Raw genomic sequence first — 15,914 nt, 5'->3', positions numbered from 1 at the left:
GAATCCGCGAGGGAGATAAGTAGAAGACTACGTTCCGCACGCGGTATAGCTATTTTAAGTACAACGTAATACTATTTAGGCTTACGAATACTCCGGCCACCTTTTAGTCGTACATTAACCGCGCATTAGCCGGGCTGCTAGATAGCATCTATATAGTATATCTAGACGACATCCTAATCTACACCTATAGTAAGGATATCGAATAGCACTAGGCAGCGGTAAAGAAGGTGTTAGACCGCTTGCGGTCCGCAGCCTTATACGCTAATCTAAAGAAGTACACCTTCGCGGCTAAAGAGGTTAAGTACCTTAGCTTTATTATCCGGACGGATAGGGTGCTAGCAGACCCCGAAAAGGTTACTACTATTACCGAATAGCCTACTCCCGAGAGTATAAAAGATATCTAGAGCTTCTTAGGCTTTACGAATTTCTATAGGCGTTTCGTTAAGAGGTACGCACAAGTAATAGTACCCTTAACGAATCTATTAGCTAAGAACACTCCGTTTTACTAGCCTAACGATGCTTAGAAAGCCTTTAAAGATTTGAAAAGTCGCTTTACTATAGCACCGATTATGCGACACTTCGACCCGGAGAGGCGTATACGGTATAAGACAGATACCTCTAAGTTCGGTATATCCGGAATCCTATCTCAGCTGTTTAAAGACGACAAGTAGCATCCTATTGCCTTTACCTTAAGGAAGATATAACCTACTAAGCGCAACTAGCAAACCTATAACTAGGAGCTCTTAGCGATCGTCTACTCGTTTAAGACATAGCGCTACTACTTCGTAGGAGCCAAGTACGTTACTAAAGTATTAACTAATTATAATAACCTTCGTAGTATTAATACTATATAAAAGCTTAACCCTCGTTAGGCACGCTAGGCTATCTTCTTAGGCTAGTTTAATTTCGATATTACTTATCGGCTAGGAAAGACTAACCTAGCGGATTAGCCGTCGAGAAGACCGGACTACTAGACTAAGAACTAGGCGGTTAATATACTCCTTCTAACTCTCTAGAACAAGCTTAAGCTAGTAGATAGCGAGACGATCCGTAAAGCTACGAGGGTCGTACTCGCTCGAGTAAGAAAGGTTAGCGGATATCTAGGGACCGCAACTGCACGTATGCCGCATACGGATCCGAGGCACACTTCGCCTACGGAAGATTATAATGCATCCACCCCTAATGCTGGTGCTACTAAATATATGTAGTACGTACTACGCTTTGTAGCTAGATTGCTAGTAACGAGCGAAACTATAACTATAGACATAGGAGTTAGCTTCCTTTAAGCCGTCGTAGAATTATAGCCGAAAGATAGCTTCGTATAGGAATAGAAGGAAAAGTAAGCCCGTACTCCTAGTAGGAGGACTCAAGTTTAGAAACTTAACTAGAATAGCTTACTTCGGTTTAAGGGAAGACTGTACATCCCTAATAAACCCGCTCTTCGGCAAGAAATCCTTACTAAAAGCTATAACTCGAAGTTAGTAGGACACTTCGGATTTTATAAGACTAAGGCGCTTGCGAACCGCACGGTATACTAGCTAGAAATAGACTCCGATATTATAGCATTTATAAAGAGCTATTAAGTGTACTAGCGTAACAAGGCTCTAAGAACTATACCGTTCGGAGAGCTTGCTTCGCTACCAGTCCCTTCGGATGTCTAGGAGGAGATATTACTAGACCTTATTATAGGTCTACCTCCTTTAAAGCTTCGTAGTAAAGTATTCGACGCAATCCTAGTAGTTGTAGACCGGCTATTAAAAATAGCCTTATATATACTAGCAACCGAACGCTAGAAGGCTAGCGACTTCGCCGAAATCTTCTTCGACAAAGTCGGTTCTAAGTTTGGCCTTCCCGTTAGTATTATAAGCGATAGAGGATCGCTGTTTACCTTAGCGTTTTAAACCGAAGTCTATTTCTAATGCCGGATAAAACGCCGACTAAGTACCGTATATTATCCGCAGACAGATAGCCAAACAGAGAGGCAGAACCAAACCTTAGAAGCGTACCTACGGATGTTCGTTAGTAAACAATAGGACGCATAGGCGTCGATATTACTATACGCTAAATTCGCGTACAACAACTCGACGTATACTAGCACATTAAAGACTCCTTTCGAAATAGTATTAGGCAGACATCCAAATTGGTCTAGCCTAAACGAGGGCGTTTATTATAAAGGGGAGGCGCCTACTACCGTCGAGAGATTGCAACATATCTAAGAAGTTCGGAGAAGCGCTACGGACTACCTGCGGTTAGTATAAGATTAGTAACAGCGCTACTACAACAGCAAACATACTCTACATATGTTCTAGCTAAATAAGTACGTGTTACTAAACGCGAAGAACTTAAGGATAAAGGTGCCGAGTCGAAAGCTAGCTACGAAGTTTATCGGTCCTTTCTAGATTGTCGAGAGGCTTAGTACTTAAGCGTACCGCTTGGAACTACCACCCTCGTATAAGATCTATAACTCCTTCTATATATCTCTCTTAAGACCCTTCTATTAGCGTGCGGGGAGCAAGATAGCGAATACCGAAGCCCTAGAGCTAGCGCCTAACGGCGACGAGGTCTTCGAAGTTAAGAAGATTCTCGGTAAGAGGAGAAGAGGCGGTAAGATAGAGTACTTGCTATTATAGAAAGGATATAACTCCGAATAGAATTAATAGATACTAGAGGATAACTTCGATTCTATAGAGGAGTTACTATAGGAGTAGCGAAGTCTACGAAGGAAGCGGAAGAGGTAAGAAGTAGATACGGTAAGTATGCGGTTACGAATACGGTAACTACCTATACTTTTAGGAAGACTTAAAAAACGTAGTAATGCAACTACCCTTTATAATCTAACCTTCCTTTAACTAAACCACCCTATTAAGAAACTCTCTAAGGAATAAACCAAATTAAGAAAACCCTACAAAAACTCTAAGAACCCTAGTAAACGCTAAGTACAGCATGCGGTAAGTATACGTACTATATTATAGCCGAAGCCGATAAGATGCGCTACTACGTGTAGGCGGACGTTATGCGGTAAGGCTACTACCTAGTTATTAGGTATAGTAGGAGTCTTCTAGGTACTAACCTTCTAGGTAAGAAGGGAGAATAGAGTAGGGAGCGCAGTCGGTAAAGCAGACTTGTCGCTAGTAGCTTCCTCCTACTGCTCGCTAGTAGGAGTGTTAACGGGGCCGGCGACGTTAGTATCCTTAGGCTAAGGCAAAGCCTTACGATCGCTAGGGATAAGGCTAGCAAGCTAGTTATAGCGCTCGCGGCGAGTAAGAGCTTGCTGTGCCTCTCTAGCCTACTCGGCCTCCTCCTTATCCTAACGTGCTGCTTCTATCGACTAGGCGTAAAATATACTACGCAACCCCTCGCGGGCCTTAGTAGCTAATATAGCTTTAGTCTCCTACTCCGTAAACTAGGCTAACGATGCGGCCAACAGCCTACGAGCATCGTGCGGAGTAAAGTTATCGAAGTCGGATACTATAAAGTTACGATAGAAGAGGCTCACTAGGCCACCCTCCTTACCTACGAATAGTAGCGGCGACGGTGATTGCTAGACTATTACGGCTTTAGCTATCGCGCGTACGCCTTCTATAAGCTAAGCAAAGGTCTTCTTATTAGACTTCTCACTACTAGACTGCTCGTTTGCGAACCGCGTACGCTTTGTAGACGACTCCCTAGCTCTTCCGCTGCTCTTACGCTTGTTGCTTAATATAGTAGCCGGGGTAGTAGGCGGGCGAGAGGGAGTAGTAACGGCGGCGGTGCGGGTGCGGCGGCGATATAGGGTAGCGAACTCCCTACCGGTAAGGATAGTAGGAGATGGCGGCTGGATCCGAGGCTAAAGAGCGCCCTCTAGGAGTGCGCCGCTTATACGGTCCTAACCTACTAGAATACGAGGGCGGAGGCCGGGGTAGATGCGGCTCGCTATAAACGTGTCGCTAGATACAGAGTTGTTAGACTCACTATCTACACTTAGGTTATCGATGTCTATAAAGTCTAAATCAGACTTATCTACCTCCTCTACTACTACGGCCTTAGTATTGCGTGCGGACCTCCTACTTAAACGTAAAGGCGTTATAGGATCGCCGCGTAGGGGCAAGTTAGGCCGTATGCTACCTAAGCCAGCGATCTTAGATATACTACCCGAGGTGCGACGGGAAGGGGTGTGCTAGTTAACTATAGCACGTAGTAACAGGAGCGACGTAGCTAGGACCTCCTTAGTACGGCTACGTATAATGTTCTCCTATTGAAGTTAGTATACGGTCCTCTAGGTAGAAGGGTAAGTTACTTATAGCAAAAGTACCTCCTACGCGGCGAGTATTAGGAGTTTGCGCTAGATAAGTGCTATTACGTATAGCCTCACGATCTGCTACTAGAGACATATGCTCCTACACGGAGCGTAGGCGGCGAGTAGGCATGCCGGTGTTAGTGCCCGAGCGGTTGGCGTTTGTTTCAAACTTACGCAGCTTACGAGCGAGTATGCGCTAGGCTAGACTAACATCCCTAGCGGTTTAAAGAACGTCGTTATCGGCTAGTACGCGCTACGTAGTAACGTTAATAGTGTAGTACTGTACCTAGTACGCCTTAACGAAGCTATTACGTAGCTCGGATACTTTAGTAACACGACCGTTAAATCTTAGAGGGAGCTATCGTAGTTAGCTATCGACTCGTATACGGGATTTTATTAAGGGCAGCTTACGAGTTCATATCCGGCTCTCTTACTACTAGAACAATACCCGCACGCCTTATAGTCTAGTCGCTCGTAACGACGGCCTACGGCAATACTCTTAGTACACCTCTTATAGGTAGAGTATTCAGCCTTAGTATTAGGATCGGCTGCGGCTGCAGACTATTCCTAGATAGAGTTGTCCTCGAACATTAATAACGTAATACCTAGTAGGTATAATCCCTTAGTATAAGCACTAGCTATGTTAATTATTAATTATTAATTACTACTTATAATTAGGTCACATATCGCTAGCACACCGCATAGGATCCGTAAGCCCCTAAACATACCTATATATGTAATAGTGCCCTACTAGTCGCTATATAGGTGTTGTAGATAATGTTATTAACGATTAGAAGGATCTTGCGAAGACTATTAATATAATATTTAAAGTCCGAGTAAGGGTAAGAAGCGGAATTAGGCCTACTTATTTCTTAACGCGCGGCGTATAAATAAACAAATAAGCGTAGGGGCCTCGATATCCGCTTAACTTACGCGAACAGCTAGCCCTAAGTATATATAACTCGCTAAGCACCTAAGCACTCTCGGCAGCTATCCGCAGGGTAACTAAGGCATATTTATAAGGTGAATTCCTAACTTAGACATAAGTTTAACTATAGTTGTAGTACTACGAACCTACGAGGCACCGTAGGGTGTCCTTATAGTTAAGCTAGGGATCTCTATAGGAGATACCTACGGCAAAGCGAAGCGAAGTAAAGCCTACCTTTTCTACTACGGGCCTAATAAGGACCTTAGGCGTAAGAGGGGGCGTCTATAAGGTGTCGTACTATATCTATAGTATCCTACACGTAACCGTAGGGGGACCGCAGGCTGTCTGCAGTCTACTATAGTTACGTAATATGTTCCGGCCCCCCCGTAGGGGGTCCGTAGGGTGTCTAATCTAGATACCTAATAGAACATATTAGCTCCCGCATTAAGCGAGGGGGCTAAGGAGAGGAGATAGAGGAAAAGGAAGTAGAGACTTCCTTCTCTTCTACTCCTTAAGTTTACTATCGTTACTATCGTACGAGATATCGCGTACGTACCGCTAGCGTAGCTAGGGCACGTACGGCGAGTACGCTCTTCGACTTATCCCTACCCTCTTCCTTGCTATAACCCCTTCGCCGTAGCCGTATCCCCTACGTAACTACGCCGGAAACCTTACAGGTACTTAGTATAGTACTTAGTGCGGTTAACGACTATAGTCGGTAGGTAGTCGGCAGGTAGTCGGTATATAGTCTGCGCCCTACGAATAGTTAATAGCCTCTATACTAAACTACCTTACTATTTAAAATCGATATTATATATTTAAATATCTACTATATATTATATCTATATATATATAGTACTATACCGCTATAATATACCCTCGCGTACTTCTCTCTTTTATATACTAACTTAATAACCTAAATCCGATTTAGGGCCTTAAATTATATTCGGTTTAAATACTTAGGGCCCTAAATTCTAAAATAGTTCCCTAAATATTAAACTCTAACCTAAACCGAACCTAAACTTTGCTAGGGCTCTAACCTAATAGAGGAGCCTACGTCTAACTAGCTCTAACCCTCTTATACTATAGTTATATTATAGATATAGGATCTAACCGCCTATTAATAAGTTAAAAACGAAGGCCTAAGGCTAATAGACTAAATCTAGGGTTAGATATAGAACTACTTAATTACCTAGTAATCGAGTAATCTAGATTATAATTACTAAAAGTAACTATAATTAGGTTGCAATTACTAGAGGTAATTACGACTATATATAAATCTTCTATATATATAAAATAGATATCTCTTATATAGGTGTTATATACCTATAGTATAAGAGAGCTAGAGCTCGTTAGATAAGTAAGTTCTAAATAATAGATTAGGTAAGTAACTACTCTAAGGTTAAATCTTTTAGCGGGTTAGTAACTTAAGTTAAATATAAACTACCTATATAAGAAACATCTCTTCTATATATATAGGAGATTTATATATAGTTATAATTACTAATAGTAATTACAACCTAATTATAGTTACCTATAGTAATTATAATCTAGATTACTTAATTACCTAGTAATATAGTAATTCTATATTTAGCCCTAGAATTAGTCTACTAGCCTTAGGCCTTAGTTCCTAACTTATTACTAATAATTATATTCTATATCTATAATAATAGGTAGTTTATATTTAATCTAAGTTACTAACCTACTAAAAGGTTACTAAGATCTCTTACCTAATTACTTACTTAAGGACTTACCTAATTAACGAGCTCTAACCCTAGTATACTATAGGTATATAATATAAGTATAGAATATATATATCTAGTAGTTAGCGTAAGGATATCTATAGTAATAGAAAACCTACTAGAAGCGGGGAGTTAAACAACGGGTTAAATTTCGATATATAAATACTATATAATATAATATAGTACTAGATCTTAAGCTTTAGGTAATAGGTAGACTTATAATAGTAATTACTCTACTATTACTAGGGTATATAGCTCGAAATAGCTATAGATAAGATAATAGATCGATAGATTTATTTTTACGAGCGCTTAAGGCTATAGTTAATATAGTTAATATATTCTAATAATAGTAAGTATTATTAATACCTATAATTTAAGAATTTAGAGTAGAATAATAAATAGCTAGAGGGAATATACTTCTCCGATTAGCTCGCTTAACGCGGCGCTAGCCACTCCCTAACCCTACTAGGAAGTTATAGAAACTTACGAGGTCTTTATTAAGGCTATATTCCAACAACGTCATCGAGGCGTTAACCACACGAAGAGATGCCGATTTCTCAACCTCGTGATGCTGCAGTCCTTGAGCCGTGTGGTAGTGCTTGCATGCCCTGATTCGTGCCTTCCCGTTCTTGGCACGGAGCGGGCTGCGTGAAACGCCTACGTACCTGGCTTAGCACAGCGAGTGTTTGGCGACTGCATTCGACTACTGTTGACCGAGCAATCTGGGGTGCAGTGCTCGCGGATTATACGTCTACCACTATGCAGTCGATGCTTGTAGGGGACTAATACTCTTGGTACAACTGTTGCAGCTCCGTCACCGTAAGCGTCGCATTATGGACGAGGTCCTTTCACACATTGCTTGAAGGGCACTTTGCAGAGCAAGCAGTCCGGGGTGCAGGCATAGTGTTCGCAGATTGCAAGTCCATCACTCCGCAGCCGATGCTTGTGTCAGACTAAAACTCTTGACACGACTGATGCTGCTCCGTCACCGCAAGCGTCGCTTGTAGAAGAAATTCCCTCACACTCCAACGGCCATGCCAAACTCGGAGTGGAGCCTCATCCGATTGCGACCGACGTCGAACGTCGTGATGGGGCCTTGGATCAATATGCTGCTGGCCGTGGTGCGACAAAGAGCAGCACATAAGTAGGGTCTCTCGCCCGTTGGTGTTACTGTTTTGTTTCAATCCAAACCATCACCTCTTCTTGCAGATCTGACTCACCATGTACTCCATCCTCGCCATCGCAGCGCTGCTGAGCACCGCTCAAGCAGCAACCTACTCTGGTGTGGCCACTTTCAACGACTACGCTGCACAGAGCAACACCGTCTGTGGTCCCAAGAGTGGCGTCTCCGGCACGTATGGCGTCGCTCTCGGCGACCTTTCGCCCAACATTTGGTCTGGTAGCAAGTGCTCTGGCAGCATTAACAGTAGCAAATGGTTCGTCCTTGGACACGCCCTTGCTCGCGCATGTTTCTGACATCTCCCAGCAATGGTCAGCTCCCCGTCTCTGGCTACTCAGGTCCAGCATGCCCAACGACAACATGCGGCGAATGCTTCAGGGTTTGCAACAAAGGCGGCTATGGTGGAGCCTTCATCGGTGGCGTAGGCAACTGCGTTATCGCCAATGTCATCGACGTTTGTCCTTCCGAGTCGGCGTACAATTTCTGCAAGACAGATGTACCGGCAGCCGAAAGATGTGGTACCAGCAGCACGAACTCGATTGACTTGGACGAGAGTGCGTACTCGGCGTTGACTGGGGAGAGCTTTGGAAGTGGCCCGAACCTGCTTGTCAGCATTACGCCGAGCAGCTGCTAGGGGACCATGGAGAGATTGAAAGTGGCACTCGAGCATGCGTGCAGGAACAATTTGCAAACTTCTTGTGGCCTTACTTAGTACTGGTCGCAGAGACCTTGTGCGGGATATGAGCTGACTCTGTAGCTCCCATTAAAACAGATGTACTACGTCGGCTTGTGCCGTTACCTGCCACTGACCAACTGCGACTGTACCGCTACCTAATAGTTCTCTGTAGACAAGTTGATGCCGCGAAAAGGACTGTACTATATGTGATCTTATGGATTCGCGCGACGAAGCGAGTAAGCCCAACATCTCTCTTCAAGAAGAATCCTTGTTTTGACAAGCAATTGGCGGTTGTATCTCCGACCTTCCACGTTCTACTCCGCGGTGCCCCAGATTTTCGGGGGTCTAGTTGGGGGAGTAATTCGATCTCTGGCGATGCGGCCATGTGGAAAACCTAGAGGCGGAAAAGTCTACCCTTGGAACTAGACCCATTGGTGCGGCTACCCGCCTCCTCCGTCTCGCCCGTGGCCAAATGGGTGAGAGCTGCTGCAGGTCCGTCTCTTGTGCCACCACGACAAGCAAAAGCAGCCTCCTAAGCCGCAAAGTTACTGCTACTGTGTTGGCTAAGATATATCGATTCCTATACATGCCTGGCTGTGGAGTCTGCTATGTCCTATCACGAAGCGGAGAAATGGTCATCTCCTCGTTCGACGAGGAGTCGAGCCGCACGACTGCGATGTCCGAAGTAGTCGCCCTCACGGATTGTATTCGCCTATATAGGATCGATGACAGGAATGTTAAACACTGCATCTCGTAGACTCCCCGCCTGACAGCATGCATTACTCGACCATCCTCGCGGCTGCGTGCAGCCTCTTGGCGGCCCAGGGACTCGCGGCGCCTAATAATCCACCCAACTACGGCAACACGGTCACCGTGACAAAGACCAAGGAGATCACGCAATATCGCACCAACACTGCGTTCAAGACGACGACTGTAGCAGGCTCCTGCTCGGCTTCGAGCTCCCATAGCGCTAGTCTCAGCACGAGCCATAGCAGCAGCACATCGCATACCTCCAGCGCGACGAGCCTCACGTCTTCCTCGACCGCGTCCTCCCCGACCGCGTCGTCGTTGTCGTCGTCGTCGGGAGTTGGCTACTCAAGCACAACGTATGCCACAACACCAGCATACCCCTTTTGCACTTCCTACGCGACTCCTTTCGCCTCAGTTGACCGTACCCATCCAAGACTCTTCAATTACAATGGAACTGGAGCCAAATACTTTGCCGGTACCAATACCTGGTGGGCGAGCCACATCTTGTCCGACACAGACCTGGACACCGTGTTCTCGGATATCAAGGCGTCGCAGCTCCAGGTGACCCGCGTGTGGGGCTTTGGCAGTGTCAACACCGACCCTGGCCCAGGTACTGTGTTCTTTCAGCTACTCAACAGCACGGGTTCCTACCTTAATTACGCCGCCAATGGCATTCCTAGGCTCGACGCCGTGGTTTCGTACGCTGAGAAGAACGGCATCAAGCTAGTACTGCCATTTGTCAACAACGTGAGTGTTTTGAGGGAAGCTTACAACGATGTGAGCTAACAAAAAACAGTGGAGCGACCTGGGCGGCATTGCCTCCTACAATGCCGCATTTGGTGGCAATGCCACGACTTGGTATACCGATACTCAAAGCCAGCAAGTCTACAGGGACTACATCAAGCTTCTCGTTAATCGTTACAAGTGCTCGTCCGCTATCTTCGCGTGGGAGCTCGGGAATGAGCCAAGATGCCATGGCTGCCCAACCAGCGTGATCTACAACTGGGCCACCGGAGTATCCGAGTATATCAAGAGTCTTGACAGCAAGCACATGGTCACTCTTGGCGATGAAGGCTGGTTCGCGCCACCTGACAACATTGGCGATGGTTCATATGCGTACAGTGGTGCTGAGGGCGTGGACTTCAGTCTGAACCTTGGCATCAAGACGCTCGACTACGTAAGCTGCCATCACTGATGTACCTAGTCGTCGATACTAATGCAAGGATAGGGCACCTTCCACCTCTACCCAGACAGCTGGGGTTATAACGAGACTTGGGGCTCGACATGGATCGTTGAGCACGATGCTGTAGGCGCCAAGTACAACAAACCCGTGGTGTTGGAAGAGTACGGGTTCGCTACCGTCCCAGGCAACCATACTGCGGTCGAAGAACCATGGCAACAGACATTGCTTCTCAACACTAGTATCGCCATGGATCAATTCTGGCAATTTGGCCTCCCGAGCTTGTCTAGCTTGAGTGATGCAAACACCATCTTCACCAACGAGACGGAATATATCACGCTGGCAGAGGACCATGCAGCGGTCATGCTCGAAAAGGCTGTATAGATAGTATATCAGCGTACAACATACGTACCATAGGCAGGTGAATATACCATCTTCAGACGCATGATACGCAAACGTCTCGTAAGACAATCAACATGATGCAAAGCAGATCTTACGCATTCGATGTAGTCCAGGTTTCCGATGCTGCTATGACGTATCGTGAACAGCCTCGTGGACGGGGCAAACGTGTCTCCACGTCTGGACCTCTGATCTCAAAATGGTCGAAGAGCCGTCACACATGGTTGCGCCCTTAGTGGTCTGAAGATAGTCTGTTGATGTGATGGTAGATCGGAAGTTCACGGTGCATACCCGAGCTGTTGATATACACTTTCACTGTAATGTATTCTCCTCTCTCCATAAAGGTCATGACAGAGCCATATGGTTGAGGCCGATCCAGAACCAAGTTTGCCAATAACTTTGTATCGGTCGCAGAACTCATCGCCAATGTTTACCGGATAGTAGTATTCAGCTCTATAGCCATGAACCTTCTCATCTTCCAGCAATAAGCATTGGTCCAGTAGATCGTACTTTGCGCTGTGCGTCATACCGATGAATACTCTTTTTACAACTCTGGAAAAGGGCACGAAGGTACGCCATGGGCCGCGTGATGTCTAAGGATCGCGTCGCAGCCACAATGTGTTGTGCGACGGCGAGATATCATCGCATTCGGAGCATGGCGAGATATCATCGCATTCGGAGCATGGCGATATCCTGGCGGGCTGATCCACGCAAAGTGCTACATTGCTTCCACTGCATTGCCAGCTTACACTGTCTAGTGCCGAATCAGCTAGTATAGAGATATGTGAAGCCGTACGCTTGAGGAACCTGGACAAACACATTGTCAACCCCGGGATGTCCACGTTCGGCCCGTCTCGGCGTCGGTAAGGCCCGCTGACAGCGTAGCTCCTGGTCTAGAAGGAGGTCGACTTCCTAGGATTTATTATTAGAGTTAATTGCATTCGTATAGATTTAGAGAAGATTACGTCGATATAGTAATCTTTAGACTCTTATAATTCTTAGATTAGAGGTAACTTAGAGGTCGTAACGGACTATAGTTATTACGATCTAGTATAGATTATAGCTTATTAGCGCTACTATAAGTAATAATAAGATAGCAACTCTTCCGGTAGATATATAGGTACCTATTACCCCATTAACGTTACGTATAGGATAATAGAGAAATATTGCTATTAGATCTGCCTAACAGAGGCCCGATGCACAATTTTTTAAAGGACATTTACGCATGAATACCATCAACTCATAAGCCTGAGCGCCAATGCTATGTACAACATTTGAGCAAAGCAATCACGTCCTACGAAGTATACTCCCTCTGCAACAATTTCGCGATGGTAGTCAGCTGAATATTGCTGGTGCCTTCGTAGATGGCGCCAATCTTGCTATCCCGCCAGTACTTCTCTGCCAAACCCTCCCTCACAAACCCCATCCCTCCCATCCATTCAATCGCACTTCCGCTGACCCTACCAGCGACCTGCGAAGAAAAGAGCTTCGCCATCGCCGCATCCTTGACAAAATCCTCGCCAGCTTCCTTCTTACGCGCAGCATTGTAGACGAGTGCTCGGGCGGCGGTGATCTCAGTATAAGCTTGTGCAAGCTGGTGCTGCATTCCCTGGAATTCTCCCACGAGCATACCGAATTGTTTGCGGTCGTTCCAGACATATCGAGCGGCATTCTCCCAAGCTCCGAGAGCGAGACCGGTCATTTGGGCCGCAATACCTATCCTTCCCTCATTCAGCAACCCAATAGCATATTTATACCCTTGGCCTTCCTCGCCTAGCAAGTTGCCCTTCGGTACTTCTACATCGTCGAAGTTGATCACGCATGTGCTCGATGCACGAATACCCAGCTTCTTCTCCTTCTTCGCGATGCTGAAACCTTTCATCGACTTGTCTACGATAAAAGCTGTTATGCCTTTGTAGCCCTTCTCCGGGTTCATGTTGGCAAATACGATGAAGAAATCCGCTTCGATGGAATTGGTGATCCACATCTTAGACCCGTTGATTTTATACCCATCTGCTGTCTTCTCCGCCCTGGTCTTGAGCGCGAAAGCGTCGGAGCCAGAGACAGGTTCCGATAAGCAGAAGGAGCCTACCGTGTCTGTTGCGAGTTTCGGTAGCCACTTCTTCCTCGATTCCTCTGTGCCGTATTTTAAAATCGCGGTGTTGACTAGTGTGTTATGCACGTCCACCAGAACACTGACACTTGGATCGACTCTTGCCAGCTCCTCGATCCCGACAATGGCGGCTGTGAAATTCATGCCCGCTCCGCCATACTTCTCTGGAATCTCGATGCCCATGAGACCTTGCTCGAAGAGCTGTTCCACGATGGCTGGGTCCATCTTCTCAGCTTCGTCCATCTCTCGTACCTTGGGTAGGATATTATCGTTGGCAAACTTGGAGACGGCTTCGGCCATGGCTTGTTCGGTCTCGGTTTGGTGGAAGATGGGAGTTGGCTGCATGCCATCCAGGTCGAAGGGTTCGCCCTCGGTTGTGATGTTGCTTGTATCGTAGCGTCGTCCAGAGGTTGAAGAGAGGCATCGTGATACTGATGGTGTCGATTGCTGTAGTACGACTCGGCTGATAGGCGTCCTAGCAGGGGCAGATGTGGCTGCTCGAGCCAATGGGCGGAGGGTGCGAGCGAGAGATGCCATCGTGCTAGTGGTGTGTATGGAATAGTATCTGAACTTGTAAAACTCGTGAAGAGAAAACAAGGGCAAGAGTAGAAGTGCACAAGGTATTGGTTGCGGCTGCGGATGCTTACTATCTTACCGTGCCCTGTGCCTTACAAAACTCTACGGTGCTACGGACATGTGCATATGCAAGGAAGCATTCGGCTCTGAAGACCTCGGCTCAAGTTTTGAGCCGATCCGGAGATCCATCGCCGAGATCTGTCCTTGAATCGTGCCCTACCTGCATTTGTGACAGTCACGCCTGCCTCCCTACGGTTTTCGGTCGTCACTTCCTGATGAAAGAGGCATATCGCGTCAGGGACGAGAACCTACGATGGCTGCCTATCGTGTACGGCGGTCGTTTGACATTCTCGCTTCTTCAGACACACAGGTGACCTGACTCTGCATGTTCCTTTCTATGCTCTTGCACTTGCCGCCCAATGAATTGGCAGACACGTTTTCATACACTTCTCTCCCAGCATTGAGTAGGTCAACACCAGCTTTGCTCCATGAACTCTTCCTTATCCCCCAAGCTCCCAGGCTCGATTGTACCAGACCCCCCAGAATCCTATGCCACAGCAATTTCGACCATGAGGAGTTTTCAGTCTAGCTCGATGGCGTATGCCAACTGTCGACGTCCTGCGAAGACAGCCAAGACCGGATTTCTCGATCTTCCGGACGAAGTACGCCACCGAATCTATGGACTTGCGATATACGACCATTACCGTGGTGTCGTCTTCCTCCCTCGAGCTCTACCTCGCAAGGTCACTCCCCAGACCGATCTGAACAGTCCATTATGCATCCCACGAAAATGCAGCCGTTCCTTACCTCGAAACGCGCCTGGCAGTCTTGGTGGAGCCTACCATTGACGACGGCACTCTAGCCGCCGGGATCTGGTCTATGTCCGGCGTGATCGAGGACGGAAACGGGTCTACTTAGTCTGTGTCGTGCGACAGCGAGTCTGGTGATGGTGATAGTTCGGATAGTGGCTATGTCAAGACTGTACTCGCACTCGGACTACCCTGGGCGGAGGAAAGAGGTGGTGTTCCGTGCGCAGACTGCCTGATCCTGTCTCTCTGGGTCGATCCGACACCCGAGGGCTGCGATTCAGAATGTGGGTGCGACTGCCACGAGCTTGGCAACGGCAGCAAAGAACTTGAGAGCGACAACACAGAAGATGGAGAAGACTCGGAAGACGGGATCCATGTTCAACCACCTGCCGCCTGTCTCGCCGGGGCTTGTAGTGACGAGCACTGCGAACACTGTGCGGGTTTCGGTCTTGGTGCTTCTCAAAACGAGCTGGCCTACGTGGACGAGTTCGATATTGACGACGAGTGGCAACGACAGGATCATGACGAAGAAGAGGATCTGGAGCACTTTGACACCGAAGAGCAAGTGGGCATGCTGTACGAATTCAGCGAACATCCATGCTCTTCGCGTGCACCGAGATTCGAAGCGAATGCTTGCTTGTGTATTACAGCGCCAACAAGTTCTCGTGGAGATTCGACTGGCAAGACTATACGCGGTCTCTGGCTCGTTTCATGAAATGGATCGATGTGACTGTTGGAGACTACGCACAGTTTACCTCAGGGCTATCTTTGGAAGGCCGTCACACGGTTGAAGAAGGCATTGAATTCGTAGCCAATATCAGCTTTGAGTCCTCGATGTCAGGGCCCCAAGTCGGGATCGAGTTCGATGACTTTTCCGACGCGGTACTCTAGCAACCGCAGACATTTTGACCAGCACGATCGGACTGGCTCTGGCTTTACCCTTCAGTGCGAAGTCATGTTCATCTTCCGCCACGGTCCGACTTCAGAAGCTTGGTACCCTCTTTATTCAGGCTATGCAGTGGTAAGCCTGCTGTACCTTTGTCAGTCATGGCTTGGCGGCTAAGATGATCATAGTGTGTCGAACAATGACCCTCCACTCTTGACGGTCGCTGACTCCGACATTTCTGCTGAGACCACGGCGAAGCAGAAGCCTCTGACGTCTGCTAAGGGTCTGCCGCGCCAGATATCATCAGGGATCGACAAAGAGACTTTCCCCGAGGAGGAGGACGAGGTGGAGGTGCTCTTTGCAAGAGCAGTTCGCGCAGTGTCCGAAGAGCTCTAGGCT

The 15,914-nt window shown here is 47.0% G+C and overlaps 4 protein-coding genes across 4 annotated transcripts; 3 read left to right on the top strand and 1 right to left on the bottom strand.

Annotated features, from left to right (window-relative positions):
• Positions 1 to 8,167: 8,167 nt before the first annotated feature.
• On the top strand, positions 8,168 to 8,760 carry LTS14_001357 (uncharacterized protein; the record flags this gene model as incomplete). The annotated part of the gene is made up of 2 exons (XM_064834066.1): positions 8,168 to 8,382; positions 8,433 to 8,760. 2 exons carry the CDS (start codon positions 8,168 to 8,170, stop codon positions 8,758 to 8,760), a joined length of 543 nt encoding a protein of 180 aa, XP_064697930.1.
• Positions 8,761 to 9,576: 816 nt separating this feature from the next.
• LTS14_001356 (uncharacterized protein) lies at positions 9,577 to 11,116 on the top strand (the record flags this gene model as incomplete). The annotated part of the gene is made up of 3 exons (XM_064834065.1): positions 9,577 to 10,299; positions 10,349 to 10,729; positions 10,781 to 11,116. 3 exons carry the CDS (start codon positions 9,577 to 9,579, stop codon positions 11,114 to 11,116), a joined length of 1,440 nt encoding a protein of 479 aa, XP_064697929.1.
• A 1,309-nt stretch (positions 11,117 to 12,425) lies between these two features.
• On the bottom strand, positions 12,426 to 13,781 carry LTS14_001355 (uncharacterized protein; the record flags this gene model as incomplete). Its single annotated transcript, XM_064834064.1, has 1 exon — positions 12,426 to 13,781. The coding sequence occupies one exon, from the start codon at positions 13,779 to 13,781 to the stop codon at positions 12,426 to 12,428; it is 1,356 nt and encodes a 451-aa protein (XP_064697928.1).
• A 608-nt stretch (positions 13,782 to 14,389) lies between these two features.
• LTS14_001354 (uncharacterized protein) lies at positions 14,390 to 15,911 on the top strand (the record flags this gene model as incomplete). Its single annotated transcript, XM_064834063.1, has 6 exons — positions 14,390 to 14,588; positions 14,647 to 14,728; positions 14,786 to 15,205; positions 15,280 to 15,489; positions 15,543 to 15,650; positions 15,704 to 15,911. The coding sequence occupies 6 exons, from the start codon at positions 14,390 to 14,392 to the stop codon at positions 15,909 to 15,911; spliced, it is 1,227 nt and encodes a 408-aa protein (XP_064697927.1).
• Between the last annotated feature and the right edge of the window lie 3 nt (positions 15,912 to 15,914).

This window comes from Recurvomyces mirabilis (genome assembly GCF_035927965.1).
Source record: "Recurvomyces mirabilis strain CCFEE 5264 chromosome Unknown scaffold_3, whole genome shotgun sequence".
Taxonomy (NCBI): Eukaryota; Fungi; Ascomycota; class Dothideomycetes; order Mycosphaerellales; family Teratosphaeriaceae; genus Recurvomyces; species Recurvomyces mirabilis.
The sequence above is the reverse complement of the archived record's forward strand: the minus strand, read 5'-3'. Positions and strand labels throughout refer to the sequence as shown.